Raw genomic sequence first — 27,835 nt, 5'->3', positions numbered from 1 at the left:
TTATCCATTTTGAGTTTATTTTTGTGAATGGTGTGAGAAAGTGGTCGAGTTTCAACCTTCTGCATGTTGCTGTCCAGTTCTCCCAGCACCATTTGTTAAAGAGACTGTCTTTTTTCCATTGGATGTTCTTTTCTGCTTTGTCAAAGATGAGTTGGCCATACGTTTGTGGGTCTAGTTCTGGGGTTTCTATTCTATTCCATTGGTCTATGTGTCTGTTTTTGTGCCAATACCATGCTGTCTTGATGATGACAGCTTTGTAGTAGAGGCTAAAGTCTGGGATTGTGATGCCTCCTGCTTTGGTCTTCTTCTTCAAAATTACTTTCACTATTCAGGGCCTTTTGTGGTTCCATATGAATTTTAGGATTGCTTGTTCTAGTTTCGAGAAGAATGCTGGTGCAATTTTGATTGGGATTGCATTGAATGTGTAGATAGCTTTGGGTAGTATTGATGTTTTGACAATATTTATTCTTCCAATCCATGAGCAGGGAATGTCTTTCCATTTCTTTATATCTTGTTCAATTACCTTCATAAGCTTTCTATAGTTTTCAGCATACAGATCTTTTACATCTTTGGTTAGATTTATTCCTAGGTATTTTATGCTTCTTGGTGCAATTGTGAATGGGATCAGTTTCTTTATTTGTCTTTCTGTTGCTTCATTGTTAGTGTATAAGAATGCAAATGATTTCTGTACATTGATTTTGTATCCTGCAACTTTGCTGAATTCCTGTATCAGTTCTAGCAGACTTTTGGTGGAGTCTATCGGATTTTCCATGTATAGTATCATGTCATCTGCAAAAAGTGAAAGCTTGACTTCATCTTTGCCAATTTTGATGCCTTTGATTTCCTTTTGTTGTCTGATTGCTGATGCTAGAACTTCCAGCACTATGTTAAACAACAGTGGTGAGAGTGGGCATCCCTGTCGTGTTCCTGATCTCAGGAAGAAGCTCTCAGTTTTTCCCCGTTGAGGATGATGTTAGCTGTGGGCTTTTCATAAATGGCTTTTATGATCTTTAAGTATGTTCCTTCTATCCCGACTTCCTTGAGGGTTTTTATTAAGAAAGGGTGCTGAATTTTGTCAAAGGCCTTTTCTGCATCGATTGGCAGGATCATATGGTTCTTATCTTTTTTTTTGTTAATGTGATGTATCACGTTGATTGATTTGCGAATATTGAACCAGCCCTGCATCCCAGGAATGAATCCCATTTGATCGTGGTGAATAATTCTTTTTATATGCTGTTGAATTTGATTTGCTAATATCTTATTGAGAATTTTTGCATCCATATTCATCAGGGATATTGGCCTGTAGTTCTCTTTTTTTACTGGGTCTCTGTCTGGTTTAGGAATCAAAGTAATACTGGCTTTATAGAATGAGTCTGGAAGTTTTCCTTCCCTTTCTATTTCTTGGAATAGCTTGAGAAGGATAGGTATTATCTCTGCTTTAAATGTCTGGTAGAACTCCCCTGGGAAGCCATCTGGTCCTGGACTCTTATTTGTTGGGAGATTTTTGATGACTGATTCAATTTCTTCGCTGGTTATGGGTCTGTTCAAGCTTTCTATTTCCTCCTGATTGAGTTTTGGAAGAGTGTGGGTGTTTAGGAATTTATTCATTTCTTCCAGGTTGTCCAGTTTGTTGGCATATAATTTTTCCTAGTATTCCCTGATAATTGTTTGTATCTCTGAGGGATTGGTTGTAGTAATTCCATTTTGATTCATGATTTTATCTATTTGGGTCATCTCCCTTTTCTTTTTGAGAAGCCTGGCTAGAGGTTTGTCAATTTTGTTTATTTTTTCAAAAAACCAACTCCTGGTTTCGTTGATCTGCTCTACAGTTTTTTTAGATTCTATATTGTTTATTTCTGCTCTGATCTTTATTATTTCTCTTCTTCTGCTGGGTTTAGGCTGCCTTTGCTGTTCTGCTTCTATTTCCTTTAGGTGTGCTGTTAGATTTTGTATTTGGGATTTTTCTTGTTTCTTGAGATAGGCCTGGATCGCAATGTATTTTCCTCTCAGGACTGCCTTTGCTGCATCCCAAAGCGTTTGGATTGTTGTATTTTCATTTTCGTTTGTTTCCATATATTTTTTAATTTCTTCTCTAATTGCTTGGTTGACCCACTCATTCTTTAGTAAGGTGTTCTTTAACCTCCATGCTTTTGGAGGTTTTCCAGACTTTTTCCTGTGGTTGATTTCAAGCTTCATAGCATTGTGGTCTGAAAGTATGCATGGTATAATTTCAATTCTTATATACTTATGAAGGGCTGTTTTGTGACCCAGTATATGATCTATCTTGGAGAATGTCCCATGTGCACTCGAGAAGAAAGTATATTCTGTTGCTTTGGGATGCAGAGTTCTAAATATATCTGTCAAGTCCATCTGATCCAATGTATCATTCAGGGCCCTTGTTTCTTTATTGACCGTGTGCCTAGATGATCTATCCATTTCTGTAAGTGGAGTGTTAAAGTCCCCTGCAATTACCACATTCTTATCAATAAGGTTGCTTATGTTTATGAGTAATTGTTTTATATATTTGGGGGCTCCCGTATTCAGTGCATAGACATTATAACTGTTAGCTCTTCCTGATGGATAGACCCTGTAATTATTATATAATCCCCTTCTTCATCTCTTGTTACAGCCTTTAATTAAAGTCTAGTTTGTCTGATATAAGTATGGCTACTCCAGATTTTTTTTTTTTTTTGGCTTCCAGGAACATGATAAATAGTTCTCCATCCCCTCACTCTCAATCTAAAGGTGTCCTCAAGTCTGAAATGAGTCTCTTGTAGACAGCAAATAGATGGGTCTTGTTTTTTTATCCATTCTGATATCCTATGTCTTTTGGTTGGTGCATTTAGTCCATTTACATTCAGTATTATTATAGAAAGATATGGGTTTAGAGTCATTGTGATGTCTGTATGTTTTATGCTTGTAGCGATGTCTCTGGTACTTTGTCTCACAGGATTCCCCTTAGGATCTCTTGTAGGGCTGGTTTAGTGGTGACAAATTCCTTCAGTTTTTGTTTGTTTGGAAAGACCTTTATCTCTCCTTCTATTCTGAATGACAGACTTGCTGGATAAAGGATTCTCAGCTGCATATTTTTTCTGTTCATCACATTGAAGGTCTCCTGCCATTCCTTTCTGGCCTGCCAAGTTTCAGTAGAGAGATTGGTCACGAGTCTTATAGGTCTCCCTTTATATGTTAGAGCACATTTATCTCTAGCTGCTTTCAGAATTTTCTCTTTATCCTTGTATTTTGCCAGTTTCACTATGATATGTTGTGCAGAAGATTGATTCAAGTTACGTCTAAAGGGAGTTCTCTGTGCCTCTTGGATTTCAATGCCTTTTTCCCTCCCCAGATCCAGGAAGTTCTCAGCTATGATTTCTTCAAGTACACCTTCAGCACCTTTCCCTCTCTCTTCCTCCTCTGGGATACCAATTATGCATATATTATTTCTTTTTAGTGTATCAGTTAGTTCTCTAATTTTCCCCTCATACTCCTGGATTTTTTTTATCTCTCTTTTTCTCAGCTTCCTCTTTTTCCATAATTTTATCTTCTAGTTCACCTATTCTCTCCTCTGCCTCTTCAATCTGAGACATGGACATTTCCATTTTATTTTGCATCTCGTTTAAAGTGGTTTTCACCTCCTCCTGACTGTTCCTTAGTCCCTTGATCTCTGTAGCAAGAGATTCTCTGCTGTCCTCTATACTGTTTTCAAGCCCAAGGATTAATTTTATGACTATTATTCTAAATTCACTTTCTGTTATATATTTAAATCCTTTTTGATCAGTTCATTAGCTGTTGTTATTTCCTGGAGATTCTTTTGAGGCAAATTCTTCCGTTTGGTCATTTTGGATAGTCCCTGGAGTGGTGAGGACCTGCAGGGTACTTCCCCTGTGCTGTGGTGTATAATTGGAGTTGGTGGGCGGGGCCACAGTCAGACCTGATGTCTGCCCCCAGCCCACCACTGGGGCCACAGTCAGACTGGTGTGTGCCTTCTCTTCCCCTCTCCTAGGGGCGGGATTCACTGTGGGGTGGTGTGGCCCGTCTGGGCTGCTTGCACACTGCCAGGCTTGTGGTGCTGGGGATCTGGTGTATTAGCTGTGGTGGGTAGGCAAGGTGCACGGGGGCAGGAGGGGCAGGCTTAGCTCGCTTCTCCTTAGGTGATCCACTTCAGGAGGGGCCCTGTAGCAGGGGTGGGAGTCAGACCCACTGCCGGAGGGGTGGCTCCGCAGAAGCACAGCATTGGGTGTTTGCTTGGAGTGAGCAAGTTCCCTGGCAGGAACTAGTTCCCTTTGGGATTTTGGCTGGGGGATGGGCGAGGGAGATGGCGCTGGCTAGCGCCTTTGTTCCCCGCCAAACTGAGCTCTGTCATCCTGGGGCTCAGCAACTCTCCCTCCCTTTGTCCTCCAGCCTTCCCTCTTTCTGAGCAGAGCTGTTAACTTATGACCTCCCAGATGCTAAGTTACGCTTGCTGTCGGAACACACTCCATCCAGCCCCTCCGCTTTTGCAAGCCAGACTCAGGGCTCTGCTTGGCCAGAGGGCTGCCCCTCCGCCCTGGCTCCGTCCCGCCAGTCCGTGGAGCGCGCACCGCCTCGCCGCCCTTCCTACCCTCTTCCATGGGCCTCTCGTCTGTGCTTGGCTCTGGAGACTCCATTCTGCTAATCCTCATGCAGTTTTCTGGGTTATTTAGGCATGTGTAGGTGGAATCTAAGTGATCAGCAGGACGCGCGGTGAGCCCAGCGTCCTCCTATGCCTCCATCTTCCTAGTAACTGAAAGCTCATGATTTTATTTTATTTTATTTAAAAAAAATTTTTTTTTCAACGTTTATTTATTTTTGGGACAGAGAGAGACAGAGCATGAACGGGGGAGGGGCAGAGAGAGAGGGAGACACAGAATCGGAAACAGGCTCCAGGCTCTGAGCCATCAGCCCAGAGCCCAACGCGGGGCTCGAACTCCCGGACCGCGAGATCATGACCTGGCTGAAGTCGGACGCTTAACCGACTGTGCCACCCAGGCGCCCCAAGGTCATGATTTTAAATGTGGTTTAGGAAATTACCCAGACAGAGGAAGAATGAGATGGAAAGTTCATAGGGAATGAGAGGAGCTATTTTCTGAGGATGGGTCCTTGGAGAACAAGAATATCTAAAGAGAAGAAATAGAAAGGGGGCCCTGTGGACAATATTGACAAAGGAGACTCAGAAAAGACAGGATGTGATAACATAAACAAGAGAGCAATTGAAGAGTTTCTTGACATCACCCAGAATGGCCATGAGTCAGAACTGAAAAGGACCTACTGCATTTGGTAGCAAGCACATTAGAAAACATGTTTCCAGAAAACAAACAGTAAACAAACAAAACCCAAACAGTTTTGGTGAGTGATTGAGAAAAAATTAGCTTTGGATTATCAGTGACAGACAAAAAAGACGGAAACAGCTAATGTAGTCTACTATATCCAATAAACATTAGTTGGAAGGGGAAGGAACAGAAGAAAAGATACAGAATCAAAGAAGCAACTTTTGGAGGAGGGAGGGACTTCAACAAGTGTGGCCAACATCGCTTTTCTCCTGCTGTTATGGGCTGAATTGTGTCCTCCAAATTTTGTATGCTGAAGCCCTAGCCCCCATTACCTCAGAAGGTGAGTGTATTTGGAGATAAGACATTGAAAGAGGCAGTTAAGGGGTGCTTGGGGTACTCAGTCAGTTGAGTGTCTGACTCCTGATTTCAGCTCAGGTCACAATCCCAGGGCCTTGGGATTGAGCCCTGCATCAGGCTCTGTGCTGAGCATGGAGCCTGCATAAGATTCTCTCTCTCCATCTGCTTCTCTCCCTGGCTCATGTTCTCTTTCTCTCTCAAATTAAAAAAAAATTAAAGATGCAATTAAGTTAAAAGGAGGGCATTAGAGAGTGCCCTCATGCAACTTGATTGGTGTCTTCAAAAGAAGAGTAGGTTAGGGGACATAGAAAGGTACCAGAAGTGCATGCATAGACAGATGACCATGTGAAGAGGTAGCAAGAGTCTGGCCATCTGCAAGCCAAGAGGAATCCAACCCTGCCAGCACCATGATCTTGGACATCCAGCCTCCAGAATTGTGAGAAAATGAATGTCTGTTGTTTAAACCACCCAGTGTGTAGGGTTTTGTTACAGCAGCCCTAGTGGGCTAATTGACCCACTCAGTGGCCTTCCGCACAATCACCTCTACACCACCTTGTTCCTTGCTAAAGGAACCCTGATTTTGTCCAGAACCAGAGTGAGCTCACCCTGTCCATTTCTTTTCAACTAAGTCAACTAGAAGGTCTCAGTTACATGAAAAGATGTTCAACATTGCTCATCATCAGGAAAATGCAAATCAAAACCACAATGAGATACCACCTCACACTGGTCAGCATTGCTAAAATTAACAACTCAGGAAACAACAGATGCTGGCGAAGATGCAGAGAAAGAGGATGTCTTTTGCACTGTTGGAGAGAATGCAAACTGGTGCAGCCATTCTGGAAAACTGGAGGTTCCTCAAAAAAAAAAAAAAAAAAATAGAACTACCCAAGGACCCAGCAATTCTGCTAACAAGAATTTATCCAAAGGATACAAAAATGCTGTTTCAAAGGGGCACATACACCCCAATGTTTATAGCAGCACTATCAACAATAGCCAAATTATGGAAAGAGCTCAAATTTTCATCAACTGATGAATAGATAAAGAAGCTGTGGTATACATATACAATGGAATACTACTTGGTGGTGAAAAAGAATGAAATCTTGCTATTTGCAATAATGTGGATGGAACTGGAAGGTATTATGCTAAGCAAAACAAGTCAGTCAGAGAAAGACATTATATGACTTCACTCATGTGTAATTTGAGAAATTTAACAGATGATCATAGGGGAAGGAAAGGAAAAATAAGATAAAAACAGAGAGGGAGGCAAACCACAGAGACTCTTAAATACAGGGAACAAACTGAGGGTTGATGGGGTGGGGGAAATGGGTGATGGGCATTAAGGAGGGAACTTATTGGGATGAGCACTGGGTGTTATATGTAAGTGATGAATCACTGGGTTCTACTCCTAAAGCCAAGAATACACTGTATGTCAACTAAACTGAGAATAAAAAAAATAAATAAATAACAAAAAATAAAAGACATAGAAAGATTTTTAAAATTAATTGATTAATTAAAAAAAAGAGAATGTCTCAGTTTGCTACTTCTCTGTCCTCTACTCTATGGTGGTAGAATAGATTTATTATTCACCTAATATTCACTCTCTGCTCACTCCCTACTCCCACACAACGTATTCAGGAAGGAATATGGTTCTCTGCTTGATGAGGTTGAGCTTGGTCCTGTGGCTTGCTTTGGCCAATGGAACACTAACAGAAATGACGCAAACAGAAGTTTTAAATGCGCTTACAGGGTTTGGTTTGATTTTGGGGTGCTTCTGCTATCCACTATAAAAAGAGCCACTGGTCTGAGACTAGAGAGAAAGCAGTAAATGTGTGTTAAATAAATGTGTGCCACTGTTTGTTATGTAATATTATCGTAGCAATAAATAACTGATCAAACCTTAATTTCTCCCTTTTCTAACAAAAGAGAACAAGACTGGTCTCAAATATTTGGCAGGGAACTGTACTGGAATTGGGGCTTAATAACAGCAACAAGTTTTGCTTTCATTGTATTCATTTTTAGTTTCCTGCCTGTGACAAGTAAAATAATTGCTTAATTATAGTAGTGGTACAGAGTTTTGTTTGGATTACTCTGGGCTTTTTCTTGTTCATTTAATTTTTAAAGGGAATTGATGTAAAGAAAAATACTGAATAAATAAGAATAGAGGTAATAGTGCATGGTTATAGTAAACAAGAAGGAAGGAAGAAAGGAGGGAAGGAAGGAAAGAAACAAAGAAGTAAATAGAGAAGAAAGGAAGGCAAGGTATGGCTAAGTCTGAGATACAGTAAGAACGGGGCTGGATTGCAGAGAAGAAGGAAAGGACGAGACCAAAACGAAAACCTGAGAGAAAAGGCAAGTAGTGTCACCTACCTACAAGGAAGTAGCTAGCCAAGGATCGGTGGGGAAAAGAGCCAAATTTTCTCTTTTTTTTCTATTTAAAGAATATATATTTTTAAGTTTTTAAAATTTAAATTCCAGTTAACATACATTGTAATATTAGTTGCAGGTGTACAATTTAGCGATTCATTATTTAAATATAACATCAGGTTCTCCTCACAAGGGCCCTCCTTAATCCCCATTTATCTATTTCACCCTTCACCCCCTCTCACCAAGAAATGGACTTAACTATAGAGAACTAACTGATGGTTACCAGAAAGGAGCCAACCTTTAGAGTTGAAGGCACCAGCGTGACTTGTTCCATTGCTGCAGCAGACAACTCATCGGGAACCGGTTGTACTCTAGTATCACTACACGAGTACAATAGAGAGCCGCGGAGATGAGGCCTGTGGAGGCACCTGGCGGGGTTCAGGCAAACCACTAGGAGAGGTGCAGTGTGAGGGGCAGAGTGGGTGCCAAGAGAATAAATCCTGTCTTAGCAATCAGAGGCACAGTCAGCCTGAGCATGGCAAACCGGCTCTGAGAGTTCGGATCAGAAGTAACCTCTTACTTAATTTTAGTTACCTTCAATTAAACCTGCAGGTGGCCAACAGAGCCAGTCAGCCACAGAAGGAGGGATAGAGGAGAAGGACTGAGCCTGAGCAGGAAGGGGGTGTTTGCTTAGAAAAGCAGGGGTTTAATTTACAGAAACTAAGATCCAGCTTTTTGATGCCCTCATGATTTTTGTTTTTTCTTTTTCAGTCGTTCTTCTCTACACACGTGTGGGTAACATTCCATCTCTCGCATGCCTCCAGGGTCTGGTTACTCTGAAAAGAAGAGGATCCTGGGGTAAGAGATACAGAGACCCCTGGGGCTGTGAGCTGGATGCGGAGCCTATCTCACAATTGGTTTGGGAGGTCCGGAAATCCCAGCAGACTGTACAGAGAGGTAAGAGAATGTGGTATCTAAAAGCTGTAATGCAGAATGGGCCCGACAGAGAATGAGGCTGATAGTGTCTCTTGACATATTTTGATGTTATTATGTCTACATGGGGTTTCCGGGACTACTGAGTCAGGGGAAGAGAATATAGAGAACTTCCTAGACCAGACATGACTAGTGTCTGCCTAGCGTTCATTGTCCAAGACCTGAAATTCAATAGCCTTATTCTGACTGTGAGAGAGGCTTCAAAATGAAAAGAGAAGTGTGCATGGAATCTTTAGAGAATTCCCCTATCTGTACCATTGACCCGTTGTTGCAGATTAGCAAACTAAGGCACATGGGGATAGGAAAGCTGGTTAGTGTCACAGAACTGGTAACTGGTAAAGCAGTACCAAAACCCAGGCTGCCGGGCTCCAGAGTTGGTCTTCTTGACCACAACACCAGTGTTACATTTCCATACAGGAGATCCACTGAGATCCAGAGTGTGTATTGTGGACTTTTCCTCCTGTCCCCACCATCTTCCCAAAAGTGACTGCATCTTCTGCTTGAATATCAAGGTCTTTTATGCTCTGATACTTTGGCTGTTTAATTTTTAAGCTATGCCCAGTCAACTATCACTGCCTTCTCATCCACTCTTCTCTGTAGAAAAGCCTATCTTGAGCTGAGAATTCATCATGAGTGAATCAGCCAGGAGGAGGACAACTCACCTTTCAGAAACCAGGCTTGCCTGTCAGCCCTGGCAGGGATATTCTGTGTGTCTCCAGCAATCTTTGTGGTGACTTCAAGCAGAGGTATTTTTGTCCTTGGTGCATTGGAGGGTGGGAGGATAAAAAAGGATCTGGGAAAGTTGGGTCAAGGTTCTGGAGATCCCCATCCCCCCACAACACCCCAAAAATGTCTCTAGTAGAAAACTAACAGTGCAAGCCACTTCATGCAGCAATTTGGGCTTATTCAATGCAGCATCAATATCAATCCAGCATCTATATGCCTCAGCCAAGTGCTGTACAAACTTTACCAGGTGCAGTCCTTTCAAAGATCTCAAGGGACAAATCTGATTAGCAACCCACTCCTCTGTTTTTCAGATGAGAACGTCAAGGGTTAGAAGAAGCAAATGACTTGTCCATCAGCCATGTTGTAAGAGGTTGATCCAGAATTTCAGCTCAGGCCTTGGGATTCCAAAGACCCTGCATTTTGCTTATACACCAAAGTATTTCTCTCCAAATCCCAAATTAATAAAAACAGCCACCATTGATTATGCCAAGCACTGTGCTACATGCTCATCACAAATTATTCTCTAATCCTAACAAAGGCAACAAAGACAAGACGACCCTAAGAGACAGGTATCCTTATTATCATTCCCATTTTGCACATAAGGAAACAAGGGTAGATAAAGGAGGTCAGTGAAAGTCAAAGAGATGGTAGGTGGCAGACTGGAGACTTAAACTCAGACCTTTCTGCTTCCAGAGCACAGGCTTTGTGCCACTTGGCTGTCACTTAAATGTGAGCATTGGAGGTAAAGGGTTGGGACAGAGAGTAGGTTAGCCACAGAGAGCTAGTGAGAGTTCTCCATTTGACTTTATTTATTTATTCACACCGCAGATCATCATCCCATAAGAACTGGGATGACTTCAAATACTTTCTTTACCCAACTGATTATCTCCCATGGAGGACTGTGATTGTTTTCTGCCCTTTTCTATCTGAGCATCTCCTCCTATTTCTAAATCATCCAATTCTTGCCAAGTTCTCCGCCCCAGAGGTGGAAAGTTCTTTTGTGTGTACAGTGTTGGGGACTTTTCTGATCAGAGAGAACTGAATATGCCAAGTTCCCATTTCTACACTAGTCCAGGACCAAGCCCACCTCTTGCCTAGAGAGTACCAGGTAAGACAGGTGAACGATAGCATCTTTGTGAGGTGTGTATGTGTGTGTGTGTGTGTGTGTGTGTGTGTGTGTGTGTGTATGTGTGTGTGTGTGTCTATGTATGTAGGACAGGAAAGTATTTGCATAGTTTAAAATATGAAGACCAAATTTCAAGTTCTGACTGTGTCACTTATAGTTTGGCTGACTTTGGGCAAGGCTCTTAACTCTTTTCACATTTAATTTCCTTAATTGCAAAAGGAGAATGGGGGTATCGTGAGAAGGATAAAGGAGATTATACATGTGATAGGCCAAGTGCAGTGGCTGGCATAGAGTGTGATCTGTTTCATGTTAGGCAGATCTGAATGTGATGGGCTGTAAAGGAGAGTACATAGAGAAGTAAGAATGACCCAGAAAGTGAACAAGTGAAAGAAAATTCCACTATGCAGAAGTTAGTTCATATTACATAAAGTGAATGTCTTTCATTTAAAAAATATTTTTAGGGGCGCCTGGGTGGCACAGTCGGTTAAATGTCCGACTTCAGCCAGGTCACGATCTCACGGTCCGTGAGTTTGAGCCCCGCGTCAGGCTCTGGGCTGATGGCTTGGAGCCTGGAGCCTGTTTCCGATTCTGTGTCTCCCTCTCTCTCTGCCCCTCCCCCGTTCATGCTCTGTCTCTCTCTGTCCCAAAAATAAATAAAAAACGTTGGAAAAAAAATAAAAAAAATATTTTTAATATCTAATGGGGAGTTGGCTTCAGAATTTGCTGGGAATTAGGACTTCAATATTTATTTAGCCCTTATTGTATATTAGGCACAATGCTGGCAAGATAATGTATACATATTATATCACTAATCCTTGTAGGAAGCCCCAAGGTAGATATTACTAGTGTGCCCTTAATTCCAGAGACATAAAAACAGTGGCCAAGTTTACTGAACTGGTAGCCAGTGGAACTAAACTTGGCTCTGTAACTCCATGCTAAGTGTGTTGCCTCATAAAATAAATAGCTTTTTCAGTCCAAAATCTTGTGAAATCAAAGCTCAGTTCCAGGAACTCTTCAAGCACTGTGTACCTAGGCAAATAATGGTAGGCTTAGCCACCTTTCAAAGCCACAATTCCACAGTGACTTCAAAATATACTTTAAAGCACTTCTTTTTTTTATGGATAGATTTGACCTTTATTCAATTTTTATTTTTTTTAATACGAAATTTGTTGTCAAATTGGTTTCCATACAACACCCAGTGCTCATCCTAACAGGTGCCCTCCTCAATGCCCATCACCAACCCTCCTCCCCCTCCCACCCCCCATCAACCCTTAGTTTGTTCTCAGTTTTTAAGAGTCTCTTATGGTTTGGCTCCCTCCCTCTCTAACTTTTTTTTCCTTCCCCTCCCCCATGGTCTTCTGTTAAGTTTCTCAGGATCCACGTAAGAGTGAAAACATATGGTACCTGTCTTTCTCTGTATGACTTATTCCACTTAGCATAACACTCTCCAGTTCCATCCACGTTGCTACAAAAGGCTATATTTCATTCTGTATCATTGCCACGTAGTATTCCATTGTGTATATAAACCACAATTTCTTTATCCATTCATCAGTTGATGGACATTTAGGCTCTTTCCATAATTTGGCTATTGTTGAGAGTGCTGCTGTAAACATTGGGGTACAAGTGCCCCTGTCCATCAGCACTCCTGTATCCCTTGGGTAAATTCCTAGCAGTGCTATTGCTGGGTCATAGGGTAGATCTATTTTAATTTTTGCAGGAACCTCCACACTGTTTTCCAGAGTGGCTGCACCAGTTTGCATTCCCACCAACAGTGCAAGAGGGTTCCCGTTTCTCCACATCCTCTCCAGCATCTATAGTCTCCTGATTTGTTCATTTACTTTAAAGCACTTCAAAAGATTGTTCATTAATTTATTCCTGTTCCTTCTCTTTAGACTCTAATTCCAAAGATTAAGCACGTGAGAGTTTCCCCAGAGAGAGTGACAACTAATAATAGCTCCTGATTCCGGAGCACTCATCTGCACTGAGTCCATGCCTAAATGCTTTAGGTGGGATGTCAGCCATTCATCACCACAAGTGTAGGAAACAGGTGCTGCCAGTATTTCCATATTTTAGACAGAGGTTAAGAAAATTGCCCATTTACCTAGGTGGTGAGTGAAGTGGCTGGAATTTGAAGCTATGATGTTTGACTCCTAAGGGCACACTCTTGGCTACCACAGTCCTCACTCGGCACTGTGTTTGGTCTTCTCGTGGAGATTAAATTAGAGTTGCAAACACATTTATAAGATGATGCCAACGTAATTTCTTTTTATTTGATTAAGAGAGGTTTGTTCATTTGCTGGGACTGCCATAACAAAGTACCATAGACTGTGGGGGCTCCAAACACAAATGTCTTTTCTCATAGTTCTGGAGGTGAGAAGCCTGAGATCAAGCTGTCTGAGGGTTGGTTTTTCTGAGGCCTCACTCCTTGGGTTTTGGATACCTATTTTCATGTTTGCATGCCATTTTCCTTGCTATGTGTGTCTGTGTCCTAATCTCCTCTTCTTTTAATGCCACCAGTCATACTGGATTTGAGTCCATCTACTGGCCTCATTTTAGCTTAATCAGCTCTGAAAAGATTCTGTCTCCAAATATAGTCACATTCTGAGGTACTGGGAGCTCAGGACTTCAACATATGAATTTTAAGGAGATGAAATTTAACCCCTAATAAAGGATGAATTAATTTCCTCCTTATTTCTCTTGCTTTTGTTGTTGTCTTTAGCCACTAACTCAGGGGTCATTTGCACTGACCCTGAGCATTTTAAGAAAGATTCCTGAGGCCATTTATATAATCATGCACAAAAATCGCAGATGAGTCTGGTATTCCTGCTCTGAATCAGTTCACATTTGTGGAGGCAGGTATGTGTTGGACAAAAGAACATGAAAGGCATGTTTCTAGAACCAGCTCTGCTACCACACTTGCCTTGCAACCTTGGGGAAATCCCTGTCCCTTTGGAGATGTTGGCCCAAATGAACGATTTTAAGCTCAAATATGCACAGAGGCTTGACAGTACAGTAAGTGGAGAAGCAAGCTGGTGTGGGAAAAAAAAAAGCCATGGTGAAAACCATGTCAAATTGGAGAACATTCCATGTAAATTAAGCATACAATTCTCAGCTTCAGTCAGTTAGCGCCAGTTTGAAATAAAGGCCCAGTATTGCCAGACCTCCTACATTTTCAAGAGAAACCTTCTGGGCTTTTAAATGAAACCTCCCAAGGTTTAAATGTTGACCATTTAAAATTTCCCTCCAGGGACGCTTAGTCAGTTAAGCATCTAGATCTTGGTTTCAGCTCAGGTCATGCTCTCACAGCTCATGAGTCCAAGCCCCATGTTGGATTCTGTGCTGACAGTGTAGAGCCTACTTGGAATTCTCTCTCTCCCTCTCTCTCTGCCCCTTCACCACTCAAACTCATTCATTCTCTCCTCTTTCTCTCTTCCCCCCCCCTCAAATTAATAAATAAGTAAACTTTAAAAAAACTTCTAAATTTCCCTACAGAGACCAAGAGCCAACAGGAGTATGTCTAAGGGCCAGGTCTGGCTCAGCTGATATCTTAGGGTCTTTCTAGCCCAAAAGTGCTCTGATAAAACAAAAGATGGTACTGTTGATTGACAGGAGGTAAAAAGAAAGGGGCATACTTTATTTAGTTCATGTGGCACAAAGATCCATGCTGACAAGCAAACTCTAAGTGATGAACTTTTCAAGTATCCTATTTTATGCAGACATTCACTCTATCGCATATATAGCAGTGCCTCCCCAACTAGGAATGCAAAGTGGGGCTCTGGGGGCAGCCTCAAAATTGGGGTTAGATTATTATTGGTCTAAAGCACCTTAAAGTAAATTGAGCCAGGTTTTATCCATCTATTCTGTGGTCTGTCATCATGATTGCTGAATCCAAGGGGGGGGAGACTTTATTGTTTGCAGACATAAAGTGCTTGGATGGCAAAACTGCTTGTGAAATGGTTTCCTTCAGCCAGCATTCTCATGGAAAGATAGTTCTAGCTTAAGGCAGTTTTTCACAGTCATCAATAATAATAAATGAAGTTTCTGCTTCCATGTGAAGGGTCTTTGTTGGGATCTGGAGTGGCAAAAAGTTTCATTTCATGGGTCAACTCTGATGGGTTGGTGATAGCTGCCTGGAATGATGTCCTGGGAAAGTTCCCTGCCCCCCCCATCTGGCCAGATATCAGTCCACTAGCACAGGTGTTGTGATATTAGCCTCATCATTCCTGAGTATGGTGCTGTATATTTGTCAATATTCTTATAGTCTCAAGTGACAGAAATGCAATCTCAGGCAGGAAAAATTGTTGGCTCACAGAATCCAGGAGAAAATATTAACAAGAGAGGGGTAGCGATGCAGATGGGTCTTGTGTCGTCCACATTCTGGTGATCTGAAACAAAGCTATTTCTCTCACAAAGCTATTGCCTTCATTTTGTGGAGGAAATTACTGTTCCATGGCCAATCTAGTACTATCTCTTCCCAAGGCAGGTGTTGACCTGAGAATTCTGTGTCGGCTTCCTGAGGCCTCTTCCACCATGCAGAGGCTAATGAGGCTCCAAGTCCTCTGGGGCATCTGCAAATCCTACCATGGCTTTCACCCTGCCCCTTGGTACCTTTGCTGCCGGTCTTTATCAGGAGCTGGAACCCTGAGATGGAATGACAACGATAGACCTAAGGAATTTAACTTTGCAAGTGATGTCCTGGACTATTGGACTCAAATGGAGCAGGTAAGGAGGCACTCATGATGGGAGGTGAGAACAAGAATGGCCTCATTGACCTTATCATGATCCTAGTAGACCGAGGGGCACAGAACCAGAAATGGCTTCTGCCTCAGCTTAGAAGTGTTGTGGGAAAAGCTTACATTTGGGGGTTCAATTCTCAGCCTAGTCATGTTCTCAATCCTCTGAGCCTCAGTGGTTTTATCTATGAAATGGTGATAATCTCATTTTGGAAACAAGATAGCAGGTGAAAATATCTGGTACACAGTCACATAATTGTGACCAAAGTTTCTAAGGTCGGTAAGTTGACCTTAGTCTGAATTCTTACCTTCAACTAATGAGACTATGAGCCTAATAGGAATTTGTCTCATTACACTTGGTCTTCACTTCAGGCTACACTCAGAGGGAAGGGACAGATCACCTGACTGTTACACATGAGCATCTGACACATGTAGCTAGGTCATGTCATCTGTCATTCTTTGAGGATGGCATGTGTAACTGGATTCCTCCCTATCAACTACCTACTTGAGTGTGTCTTTAGGGTATGTATAGGGAAAATAGTCCATATGGCCTCTAGAGATTACACATGTCTACAGAAAAACCCAACTGTTCAGTTTATCTCTCTCCAAGAGACAGACCAAGAGAGGTGAAGTAGGGACATTAGGAGTTGAGATAGACAGTTCATGGTGCTCCAGCTACTAAGTCCCAGCTGGTGATGTCCACAGTGAGAAAACTCACCCAACACTGTCTTTGGACAGAATTTACCTGAGATGGAGTCAGAGAGTTAATATAATTTTTAAATTTCCCATGCACCTGCATTATATGTTAGTATTCAACTAACATGGGGGCTTCTTCCCCACCTCCTTCTTTTTCCTTTTTCTGAATCTCCATAATAATGCCAAGGGAGGGCATAGGCACTTTTTAAAGTGCACTTGGCATTTAATACTATGAGTAGGTGAGCATTTTCATCACCCCCATTTTCTAGATGAGGGAACTGAGGTGTCAAGGGTTTAAATAACACACAGAAACCAGCACATGCCTAATAAGGGAAAGAACAGGATTTGGGTCCAGGTTATCTAATTCTGTAATACATTATTTAACCTGGTATCACAATTTGATGATGCCAAACATCTCTTCCCTCAGATTCTAAACTGACTTTCATCACTGCCCTGACCAGTAATCTAGTTAAGAACTTTTGAACCATGAGATGGGCTGGAAAGGGAGGAGGTGGAGAGAGCAAGAAGTGATGCCTTCACTTTCCCCTTGATTTATAGTCCTTATAGGTAGTTAACACATCAACCCATGGAGAGAACCACCAAGTAAATATGACCTCAGGATGCCTCATCTTTGTTGCGTTTTATATCATCCTTGTTGAACCTTGCCCATTTATCCATGTCTCCAAGTTCTCCCCACCCCCAGCGTCCTCATCCCAATAATATTTATTCTGCCAACACTTCTCATCTGTCTGTTGCCACTTTGCTAATTGCCTTGATCTTGGTCATTGTGTCTCTAGTGATGCATGGGGCCTCTCCCCTAGCTTTCCCTCAACTGAGCCACCCAGTGCCCTGGCAAAGAATTGGTTATAAAACAAAAGAAAGTACCTGGTAAGCCAGACAACCTATGTCCAGAGGTGGGATACAGGCCACCAACTTACAACTCCTGACTCATCTTAGAAATTAAACATTTTGTTACTCTAGACTCCTAACATATTACACACAGCTTGATTTGATTCCTAGAGAAGCCTCCCAAATCTGTTCATGAGAGGTTGCATTCTGTCCAAATTCATTCATTCTCTCCCTTTGATACTACATCCATCCATCCATCCATCCATCCATCCATCCATCCATTCTGCTAAAACTTAGTGAGCCCCTAACATGTGTCAATTACTATTCTAGGTAATGGAGATAGGAAAGTAGGTAAAATGTGCAGCTCTTCATTTTTCCTCTATAGACAGTGTGATTCCCCACTTCATGTCCTAGGAGAGGTGAATACAGTGTCAGCAACCTTACGTTTTGTTTGTTTTGGTGAAACTCCTGACAAACAATTTCTTCCTACCAACCCCTGATGCAATTTTATATTAAACATTGCTTAATACATATAGTCAAATAGATATTAATTGTAAACTCTGGATCTGGTGTTCTTTCTTATCCATCAAGAAAGCGGGACACAGGATTAAAAATGCGAGAGTGGCTAATGTCCGGGGGAGGACAAGAGTCCCGAGTAAGGGTCCTCGTTCTGTTTTTATTAGGATCAGAAGGCTTACAAACATGGTGATGGGTGTGCACAAAAAGACAATGAAATCATGAACATTAATTCATGGATGTGAGGGAAATGGGATTTTGAAGATATGTGGTGTTAGGGGTTTGGGTTAACACAAAACAGAATCCTGGTGCTGGGCTGAAGGTTGTTTATAGCAGACATGAGGCACCACCTCTGTTTACCTAAACTGGTCTAGGGGACAAGAAAGACAGAGCATTCTACCTCAGGGTCAACAAGGCACCTTTCTTTTGCTAATTAGCTCCACTTTGGGCAACTTCGCCCTGCAGTGGTCTGTAGCCCTATTTACCTATTTATCTAATTTGGTCCTTCCTTCCTATGGAAGCAGCTTTCTGCTATAGTACTAAGTTGGGGGCATTTCCACCCTGAATACCTAATCTTGTTTACCTCATCTGGGATGTTTTCATCCTGAGATTCCCTATTCCTATACCTTTGTTCTATACTGGGACTTTTGCCCCACTTTACCTAATCTTATTTATCTACTCAAGTTTACCTAAACTTGGGTGTGTACATGCTATAGCTTTCTGATTCTTCATGCCATCAGTGCAGACTCAGAGAATTCCTAAGCTGATTCCTCACAGTTAATCACAAAGCATAAAAAACAACAACAGCTGAATGCCCTTACCCCACATTGCCTGGCTCTTTGTCCCATAATATTTGCCCAAATAAATTATGTGCTGCCAAACATTCCAAGTTCCTTAACATTTAACAGTCAGATCTGCTGAGATTTCTGAGTCAGCGAGTCTGTGTTTAGTGGCTCCTGAATTTAATTCTGTACTTTTACGTAAGAAATTAATAACAATCTGAGGACTGGTACAGTTTAAAAGGGTCTTTGTGTTCTTTTTAAACTATTAGACTTTTGTCCCAGCATCCCATAAAGGAATCCTTCATGATATTCACAAAAAAGTGTTTATCTTTTATAATTCTAATACACACATAGTGTCTTTGGCACTGGAATGTCAGTTCCATGAGCTAGGGGAATTTTTACTGTTATGTTAACTGTTGTATCCCCAGCATGTAGAACATGCTGGTACATTCAACTAGTTGTTGAATGAATTTGAATGCATGCACCCTGAGTAGCAGCACAACCAGAACAAGGTCAGCAATGTCGGTGGCCATAACTTGGTTGTATTTTAGCAATGAACCATTAACTTTCTTGTGGATGTGTTGTAAATATGTACATGGGAAGAAGGGAGGCTTTGGCACAGGGTGGCTTCATGTGGAGAAATCCAGAGTACAGAAACCAGAGTCAGTCTTTGGCGCTTCTTTTGTAAAGTCATTTCTCATAATACTAAACAAGCATTCCTCTACTACAGCAGTCAGAAGAGTTGAATGGTTGCTCTCTGTTGAGAGACTCATGGCTCTCCAGTTTACCCCAGAGGAACATGGCAGGCTTCTCTCATTTATTTTACTTGCCTGTCCCCTGTAACCTCTGAGTTTACAACCGCTGGTATAAAAACAATATTATCCCAGCTTATCTAAAAGCATCCGTTTTTCAAGTCAAATTCTTAACACACTAGAATGCATACCAAAACTTTTAGGCATAAAATATGGGGTTTTCATTGTAGGGAAGCTCTTAGTAATGGATTTAATTTCTTTAATAGATACTAGGTTATTAAGATTTTGATTCTAGGGGCACGTGGGTGACTCAGTCAGTTAAGTGTCCGACTTTAGCTCAGGTCATGGTCTTGCAGTTCATGAGTTTGGACCCCACATCATGCTCTCTGCTGTCAGCACAGAACCTGCTTTAGATCTTCTGTCCTTCTCTCTCTCTCTCTCTCTCTGCCCCTCTCCCACTCACATACTCTCTCTCAGAAAATAAACTTTAAAAATAACATTTTGATCAAAGAGGTTTTTGCCTGCTTTCTGCTCAAGGATTTTGATGGCTTCCTGTCTTACATTTAGGTCTTTCATTCATTTTGAGTTTATTTTTTGTGTATGGTGTAAGAAAGTGGTCCAGGTTCATTCTTCTGCATGTCTCTGTCCAGTTTTCCCAGCACCACTTGCTGAAGAGACTGTCTTTATTCCACTGGATACTCTTTCCTGCTTTGTCAAAGATTAGTTGGCCATACGTTTGTGGGTCCTTTTCTGGGTTCTCTATTCTGTTCCATTGATCTGAGTGTCTGTTTTTGTGCCAGTATCATACTGTCTTGATGGTTACAGCTTTTAGTATAGCTTGAAGTCTGGGATTGTGATGCCTCTTGCTTTGGTTTTCTTTTTCAAGATTACTTTGGCTATTCGGGGTCTTTTCTGGTTCCATACAAATTTGAGGATTATTTGTTCTAGCTCTGTGAAGAATACTGGTGTTATTTTGATAGGGATTGCATTGAATATGTAGATTGCTTTGGGTAGTATTGACATCTTAACAATATTTGTTCTTCCTATCCAGGAGCATGGAATCTTTTTCCATTTTTTTTTGTGTCTTCTTCACTTTCTTTCATAAACTTTCTATAGTTTTCAGCATATAGACTTTTTACCTGTTTGGTTAGATTTATTCTGGGGTACCTGGGTGGCTCTGTCCATTAAGCTCCAACTTCAGCTCAGGTCATGATCTCATAGTTTGTGAGTTCGAGCCCCACATCGGGCTCTGTGCTGACAGCTCGGAGCCTGGAGCCTGTTTTGGATTCTGTGTCTCCTTCTCTCTCTGCCCCTCCCCAACTTGTGCTCTCTCTATGTCTCTCAAAAATTAAATAAGTGTAAAAAAAAATTTTTTTAAAGATTTATTCCTTGGTATTATACGGTTTTTTGATCTTGGCCACAGCAACTTCTTACTCAGCACATCTCCAGAGGTAAGGGAGACAAAAGCAAAAACGAACTACTGGGACTTCATCAAAATAAAAAGCTTCTGGGGTGCCTGGGTGGCTCAGTTGGTTAAGCGTCCAACTTCAGCTCAGGTCATGATCTCACAGTCCATGAGTTTGAGCCCCGCGTCGGGCTGTGTGCTGGCAGCTCAGAGCCTGGAGCCTGCTTCAGATTCTGTCTCTCCCTCTCTCTCTGCCCCTCCCCTGATCATGCTCTGTCTCTCTCTATCTCAAAAATAAATAAAAACATTAAAAAATAAATAAATAAATAAATAAATAAATAAATAAATAAATAAAAATAAAAACCTTCTGCACAGCGAAGGAAACAATCAGCAATACTCAAAGGCAACCGACAGAATGGGAGAAGATATTTGCAAATGACATATCAGATAAAGGGTTAGTATCTAAAATCTATAAAGAACTTCTCAAACTCAGCACCCAAAAAACAAATAATCCAGTGAAGAAATGGGCAAAAGACATGAATAGACACTTTTCCAAAGAAGACATCCAGATGGCCAGCAGACATATGAAAAAATGCTCAACATCACTCATCATCAGGGAAATACAAATCAAAATCACAATGAAATACCACCTTACACCTGTTAGAATGGCTAACATTAACAGCTCAGGCAACAACAGATGTTGGCGAGGGTGTGGAGAAAGAGGATCTCTTTTGAATTGTTGGTGGGAATGCAAACTGGTGCAGCCACTCTGGAGAACAGTATGAAGTTTCCTCAAAAAACTGAAAATAGAACTACCCTATGACCCAGCTGTTGCACTACTAGGCATTTATCTACAGGATACAGGTGTGCTGTTTCGAAGGGACACATGCAACCCCATGTTTATAGCAGCACTATCAACAATAACCAAAGTATAGAAAGAGCCCAAATGTCCATCGATGGATGAATGGATAAAGAAAATGTGGTATATATATACAATGGAGTATTACTTGACAATCAAAAAGAATGAAATCTTGCCATTTGCAACTATGTGGATGGAACTGTAAGGTATTATGCTAAATGAAATTAGTCAGAGAAAGACAAAAATCATATAGTTTCACTCATATGAAGACTTTAAGAGACAAAACAAATGAACATAAGGGAAGGGAAACAAAAGTAATATAAAAACAGGGAGGGGGACAAAACAGAAGAGACTCATAAATATGGAGAACAAACAGAGGGTTACTGGAGGGGTTGTGGGAGGGGGGATGGGCTAAATGGGTAAGGGGCACTAAGGAATCTACTCCTGAAATCATTGTACTATATGCTAATTTGGATGTAAATTTAAAAAAATAGAAAATAAAATTTTAAAAAAAGATTTTGATTCTATCAGTTTTAGCAAGTTGCTTTTTTAGTAATTTGTTAATTTCATCCAAATTGTCATATTTATTGGCATAAAATTATTCATAATTTTCTCTTGTTGCTATTTTAATGTCTGTAAGAATTGCATTTGTGTGCACTTTTTCATTCCTAATATCGTTACTATGTTATTTTTCTTTTTTTCCCTGGGTAAGTCTTTCTAAGAGTTTATCAATCTGATACATCTTCTCAAAACCAGCTTTGGCTTTACTGATATTCTCAATTGCATATTTATTTTCCATTCCACGGATGCATGCTCTTATCTTTATTATTACCTTCTTCCTACTTTCCTTTGATTTGATTGGCTTTTCCTTTTTCAGCTTCTTGATGCAAATTTATGTTCTTACTTTTTGGCCTACCTTCTTTTCTAATGTATGTATTTAAAAGTATATATTTTCCAGTAAGCATTCCTTTTAGGTGCACCACACAAATTTTGACATGTTGTATTTTATTATAATTCTGTTGGAAATAGTTTCTATTTGCCTTTTTGATCCTTTTCTGACCTCTAGATTATATAGAAGTGTACTAGTTAGTTTCCAGATAGTTGGGGATGGTTTTCTCATTATCTTATTGTTAATGATTCCTAGCTTAATTCCACTGTGGTTAGAAAACATACTCTGTTTTAAACTTTTGAGATTTCTCGAGATTGATAAATGTTCCAAATGCAATGGAAAAGAATTAGAATTATATCATCATTGGGTAAAGTGTTCTATCTATGTCAGTTAGGATATAAATTCTATTAGTCTATCATATTCTATCATTAATTTACAGAACTCTTTGAATTTCAACTTAAAATTCATTGGAAATAAGATTGAGGCAAATTTTTTCTATAGGCCATAAACTCTTATATATTTATGTATATGTATGTGTAGATATATATAATTTATTTTGAGAGAGAAAGAGAGTGCATGATCAGGGGAGGAACAGGGAACAGAAAGAAAGAGTGAGAGAGAGAGAGAGGAAGAGAGAATCCTAAGCAGGCTCCAAGCTGTCAATGTAGAGCCCAACATGGGGCTTGATCTTGCAAACTTTTCGAATTTTCCTTCTTCAAAGTATATTTTAGTTAGGTATTAGCAAAGAGTAAATATGTTGATATGTAATTGACATAGAATAAAATGCACACCTTTTTAGTGTAAAGTTTGAGTTTTAGAATATTTCCATCATCTAAGAAGTTTCCTTTTGTTTTCTCTTGGTCCCTACCCCCACTCTGAGCCCCAGGGAACCACTGATCTGCTGCCTTGCAGATTATATTTCTCTTTCCTAGAGTTTCATAGAAATGGAATAATGCAGGATGTGCCCTTTTTTATCTGATTTCTTTTTTTTAAGTTTATTTATTTATTTTGAGAAAGAGAGAGTACAAGCAGGGGAGGGAAGAGAGAGAGAGGGAGGCAGAATCCCAAGCTCCAGGCTGTCTACACAGAGCCAGATTTGGGGCTCAAACTCAAACCATGAAATCATGACCTGAGCCGAAGTCAGTCACTTAACCAACTGAGCCACCCAGGAGCCCCATAAACATTTTATGTTTTGAAACTGTTTCTCAATTTCCTTTGGCTTCAAACTTTATCTCATAAAAATTTAAATTTCAAATCTAAGTTTAGGAGCTGTTTTTCTCTTCTTGAAAACAGTTTTATCTCAATATCACATTATCAGGTTAACCTTTAACACAAAAATCTATAATTATTTAAGCAGTATCTTCTTCAAGTTGCAAAGGTAAGGTCTAAAACACTGAGTTCCGAGCAGCAAATGTTTCCCACCTTGATACACAAGCTTTTCCATCATTTTTCAAACTCCTACAAGAATATTTTTTTTTAATTTTTTTTTAACATTTATTTATTTTTGAGACAGAGAGAGACAGAGCATGAACAGGGGAGGGGCAGAGAGAGGGAGACACAGAATCTGAAACAGGCTTCAGGCTCTGAGCCATCAGCCCAGAGCCTGACGCGGGGCTTGAACTCACGGACCGCGAGATCGTGACCTGAGCTGAAGTCGGACGCTCAACCGACTGTGCCACCCAGGCAAGCACTGCTTTTTTCATAGATCTGAATACTTACATATGCATATACATATATATTAATCTTATCTTTTCTCAAGTGAGATACACTCTTTTGTTCCGATCATATGGGACAAAGGTGGCAGGATCATGTTTGCACATATGTGGAAAAAGATTTCTGGAAGAATATACGCCAGATAATTATCAGTGCTGACCTTCAGAGAGTGAAAATGTGAAGAGATATTTGAAGACATTTTTCTATTTATAAGAAATGTTTCTGTTCATAAGATCCTGCATTGCCTGAACTTTTACTCTGGACAGTTTTTGGAAATTAATTTTTAAAAAATGAAATCTTTTGGGGTGCCTGGGTGGCTCAGTCAGTTAAGTGTCCAACTTTGGCTCAGATCATGATCTCACAGTTTGTGAGTTTGAACCCTACATCAGGCTCCCCAATGACAGTGCAGAGCCTGTTTGGGATTTTCTCTCTCTCTCCCTCTCTCTGCCCCTCCCCCATTTGTGCTCTCTCTGTCTCTGTCTCTCTTTCTCTGTCTCTGTCTCTCTCTCTCAAAATAAATAAATTAGCTTAAAAAATGAAATCTTTTTTAAAAACATTCTCATTATAGAAAGTTTGGGGGAAAATAAGAAAGTGTATTTAAACAAGAAAATGAAAATTGGCAAAAAATATTAAAACCATGTATGTACATGTATGTCTTGTTCCCCATTGTATCCTTTGGTCTAAGAATAGTCCCTAACAAATAATGAGAATTTAGTAAATATATATTAATTGAACAAATGAACTGAGAACAAACTGAGGGTTGATGGGGGGTGGGAGGGAGAGGAGGGTGGGAGATGCGTATTGAGGAGGGCACCTTTTGGGATGAGCACTGGGTGTTGTATCGAAACCAATTTGACAATAAACTTCACATATTGAAAAAAATATATATATATATACTAACTGAACAAATGAATGGTTACTACTATATACATTTGGATTATAATGTAAATATGGTTTTGCTCTTTTTAATTAATATTGTATTGTGAAATTATTATTCCAAAACAATTTCTGCAAGTTGTTTGATGATTCTATCATAATCTATCATGTGGAAATAGCAATTTTGTAGACAGAATATAGTTGGAGTCTTTTTTCATTTTTTTTTCAACGTTTTTATTTATTTTTGGGACAGAGAGAGAGACAGAGCATGAACGGGGGAGGGGCAGAGAGAGAGGGAGACACAGAATCGGAAACAGGCTCCAGGCTCTGAGCCATCAGCCCAGAGCCTGACGCGGGGCTCGAACTCACAGACCGCGAGATTGTGACCTGGCTGAAGTCTGATGCTCAACCGACTGTGCCACCCAGGCGCCCCTCTTTTTTCATTTTTAATACATTCTGCCAGTTTATGTCTTTAGACTGGGGAATTTAGTGCACATCCATTTAAAGTTATTGCTGATAAAGAAGAACTTACTATTGCTATATTGTTAATTGTTTTCTTGATGTCATAGCTTTTGGTTCCTCATTTCCTCCCTTACTGCCTTTCTTTGTCTTTAGTTAATTTGTTTGTAATATGCCTTCAGTCCCTTCTCATTTCCTTTTGAATATATACTATAGATAATTTCCGTGGTTATTATGAGGAGTCCATATAACATCCTAAAGTTATAACAATCTATTTTAAACTAGTAACAACTTTATTTGCATATAGAAATCCTAATTTTTTCCAGCTCCCTCTTACCTCCCCATGTTGTTTTATTGATATCATAAATTAGATATTTATATATTGTGTACTCATTAACATAGCTTATAATTATTTTTTATGCTTTTGTCTTTTAAATACTGTGAAAGAAAAAAAAATGGAGTTTCAAATCAAAATTATAATAATACTTGTTTTTATATTTGTCCATGTATTTTATCAAATAACTTTATATTTTTGTATTCAGGCTACTCTGTAACATCCTTTTATTTCAAATTGGACTCCTTTTAGGCTTTTTTTTTTAATTAAAAAAGGTTTTAATGTTTTATTTTTGAGAGAGACACAGAGACAGAGTACGAGCAGGGGAGGGGAAAAGTGAGAGGGAGACACAGAATCTGAAGTAGGCTCCAGGCTCTGAGCTGTCAGCACAGAGCCTGACTCAGGGCTCAAACTCATGGACCGTGACATCGTGACCTGAGCCAAAATTGTTTGCTTAACCAATTAAGCCACCCAGGTGTCCCCTTTTAGTATTTCTTATAGACAAAGTTTAACCATAATGAACTCCCTCAATTTTTGTTTATCTGAGAATGACCTAATTTCTCCCTCATTTTTGAAGGACAGTTTTGCCAAATAGAGAATTTCTTCTTTTTTTAAATTAATTAATTATTTTTAAATTTACATTCAAGTTAGTTAGCAAATAACGCAACAATTTCAGGAGTAGATTCCTTAATGCCCCTTACACATTTAGCCCATCCCCCCTCCCACAGCCCCTCCAGCAATTTTTTTGTTTGTCTCTATATTTAAGAATCTCTTATGTTTTGCCCCCTCCCTGTTTTTATATTATTTTTGCTTCCCTTCCTTTTGTTCATCTGTTTTGAATCTTAAATCATCATATGAGTGAAGTCATATGATATTTGTCTTTCTATGACTGGCTAATTTCACTTAGCATAATACTCTCTAGTTCTATTCATGTAATTGCAAATGGCAAGATTTCATTCTTTTTGATTGCCAAGTAATACTCCATTGTGTGTGTGTGTGTGTGTGTGTGTGTGTGTGTGTGTGTGTATACCACATCTTCTTTATCCATTCATCCATCAATGGACATTTGGGCTCTTTCCATACTTTGGCTATTGTTGATAGCACTACTGTAAACATTGGGGTGCATGTGCCCTTTCAAAACACCTATATCCCTTGGATAAATACCTAGTAGTGCAATGACTGGGTTGTAGGGTAATTATATTTTTAATTTTTTGAGGAACCTCCAGACTGTTTCCCAGAATGGCTGCACCAGTTTGCATTCCCACCAGCAGTGCGAAAGAGATCCTCTTTCTCCACATCCTCACCAACATCTGTTTTTGCCTGCGTTGTTAATGTTAGCCCTTCTGACAGGTGTGAGGTGGTATCTCATTGTGGTTTTGATTTGTATTTCCCTGATGATGAGTGATGTTGAGCATTTTTTCATGTGTTGGTTGGCCATCTGTATGTCTTCTTTGGAAAAGTGTCTATTCATGTCTTTTGCCCATTTCTTCACTGGATTATTTGTTTTTTGGGTGCTGAGTTTGAGAAGTTCTTTATAGATTTTGGATACTAACCCTTTATCTGATATGTCATTTGCAAATATCTTCTCCCATTCTGTCAGTTGCCTTTTAGTTTTGCTGATTGTTTCCTTCACTGTGCAGAAGCTTTTTATTTTGATGAGTTCCCAATAGTTCATTTTTGTTTTTGTTTCCCTTGCCTCCGGAGACATGTTGAGTAAGAAGTTGCTGCGACTGAGGTCAAAAAGGTTTTTGCCTGCTCTCTCCTTGAGGATTTTGATGGCTTCCTATCTTATGTTTGGGTCTTTTATCCATTTTGAGTTTAGTTTTGTGTATGGTGTACAAAAGTGGTCCAGGTTCATTTTTCTGCATGTCACTGTCCAGTTTTCCCAGCAACATTTGCTGAAGAGATTGTCTTTTTTCCCTTGGATATATTTTCCTGCTTTGTCAAAGATTAGTTGGCCATATGTTTGTGGGTCCATTTTTGGGTTTTCTATTGCATTCAATTTATCTGAGTGTCTGTTTTTGTGCCAGTACCATACTGTCTTGATGATTACAGATTTGTAATACATTTTGAAGTCTGGGATTGTGATACCTCCAGTTTTGGTTTTCTTTTTTCAGG

At 40.2% G+C, this 27,835-nt stretch overlaps 1 protein-coding gene and 1 long non-coding RNA gene across 5 annotated transcripts in view; one reads left to right on the top strand and one right to left on the bottom strand.

The window, feature by feature from the left end:
- The window catches only part of LOC109495254, a 33,079-nt gene extending 24,633 nt beyond the window's left edge, over positions 1–8,446 (bottom strand). Inside the window, exon 1 of the long non-coding RNA XR_002150574.2 lies at positions 8,308–8,446. This is a non-coding gene — a long non-coding RNA (uncharacterized LOC109495254). The remainder of the gene's footprint in view (positions 1–8,307) is intronic.
- A 113-nt stretch (positions 8,447–8,559) lies between these two features.
- The window catches only part of LOC101083474 (acyl-coenzyme A synthetase ACSM1, mitochondrial-like), a 52,611-nt gene continuing 33,335 nt past the window's right edge, over positions 8,560–27,835 (top strand). Inside the window, exons 1-4 of one of the 4 annotated variants that reach the window (XM_019820891.3) lie at positions 8,560–8,577; positions 8,834–8,966; positions 9,603–9,748; positions 15,334–15,576. In XM_019820891.3, the coding sequence (XP_019676450.1) occupies positions 15,385–15,576 (192 nt within the window). In that variant the 5' untranslated portion in view covers positions 8,560–8,577; positions 8,834–8,966; positions 9,603–9,748; positions 15,334–15,384. Of the gene's footprint in view, positions 8,578–8,827; positions 8,967–9,602; positions 9,749–10,680; positions 10,837–15,333; positions 15,577–27,835 lie in introns of those variants that run through there. The other 3 variants (XM_019820894.2, XM_003998789.3, XM_045048162.1) reach the window with 3 other exon arrangements.

Source organism: Felis catus, chromosome E3, assembly GCF_018350175.1.
Source record: "Felis catus isolate Fca126 chromosome E3, F.catus_Fca126_mat1.0, whole genome shotgun sequence".
NCBI lineage: Eukaryota > Metazoa > Chordata > Mammalia > Carnivora > Felidae > Felis > Felis catus.
Note: the sequence above shows the minus strand (reverse complement) of the source record. Positions and strands in the feature narration are given on the sequence as shown.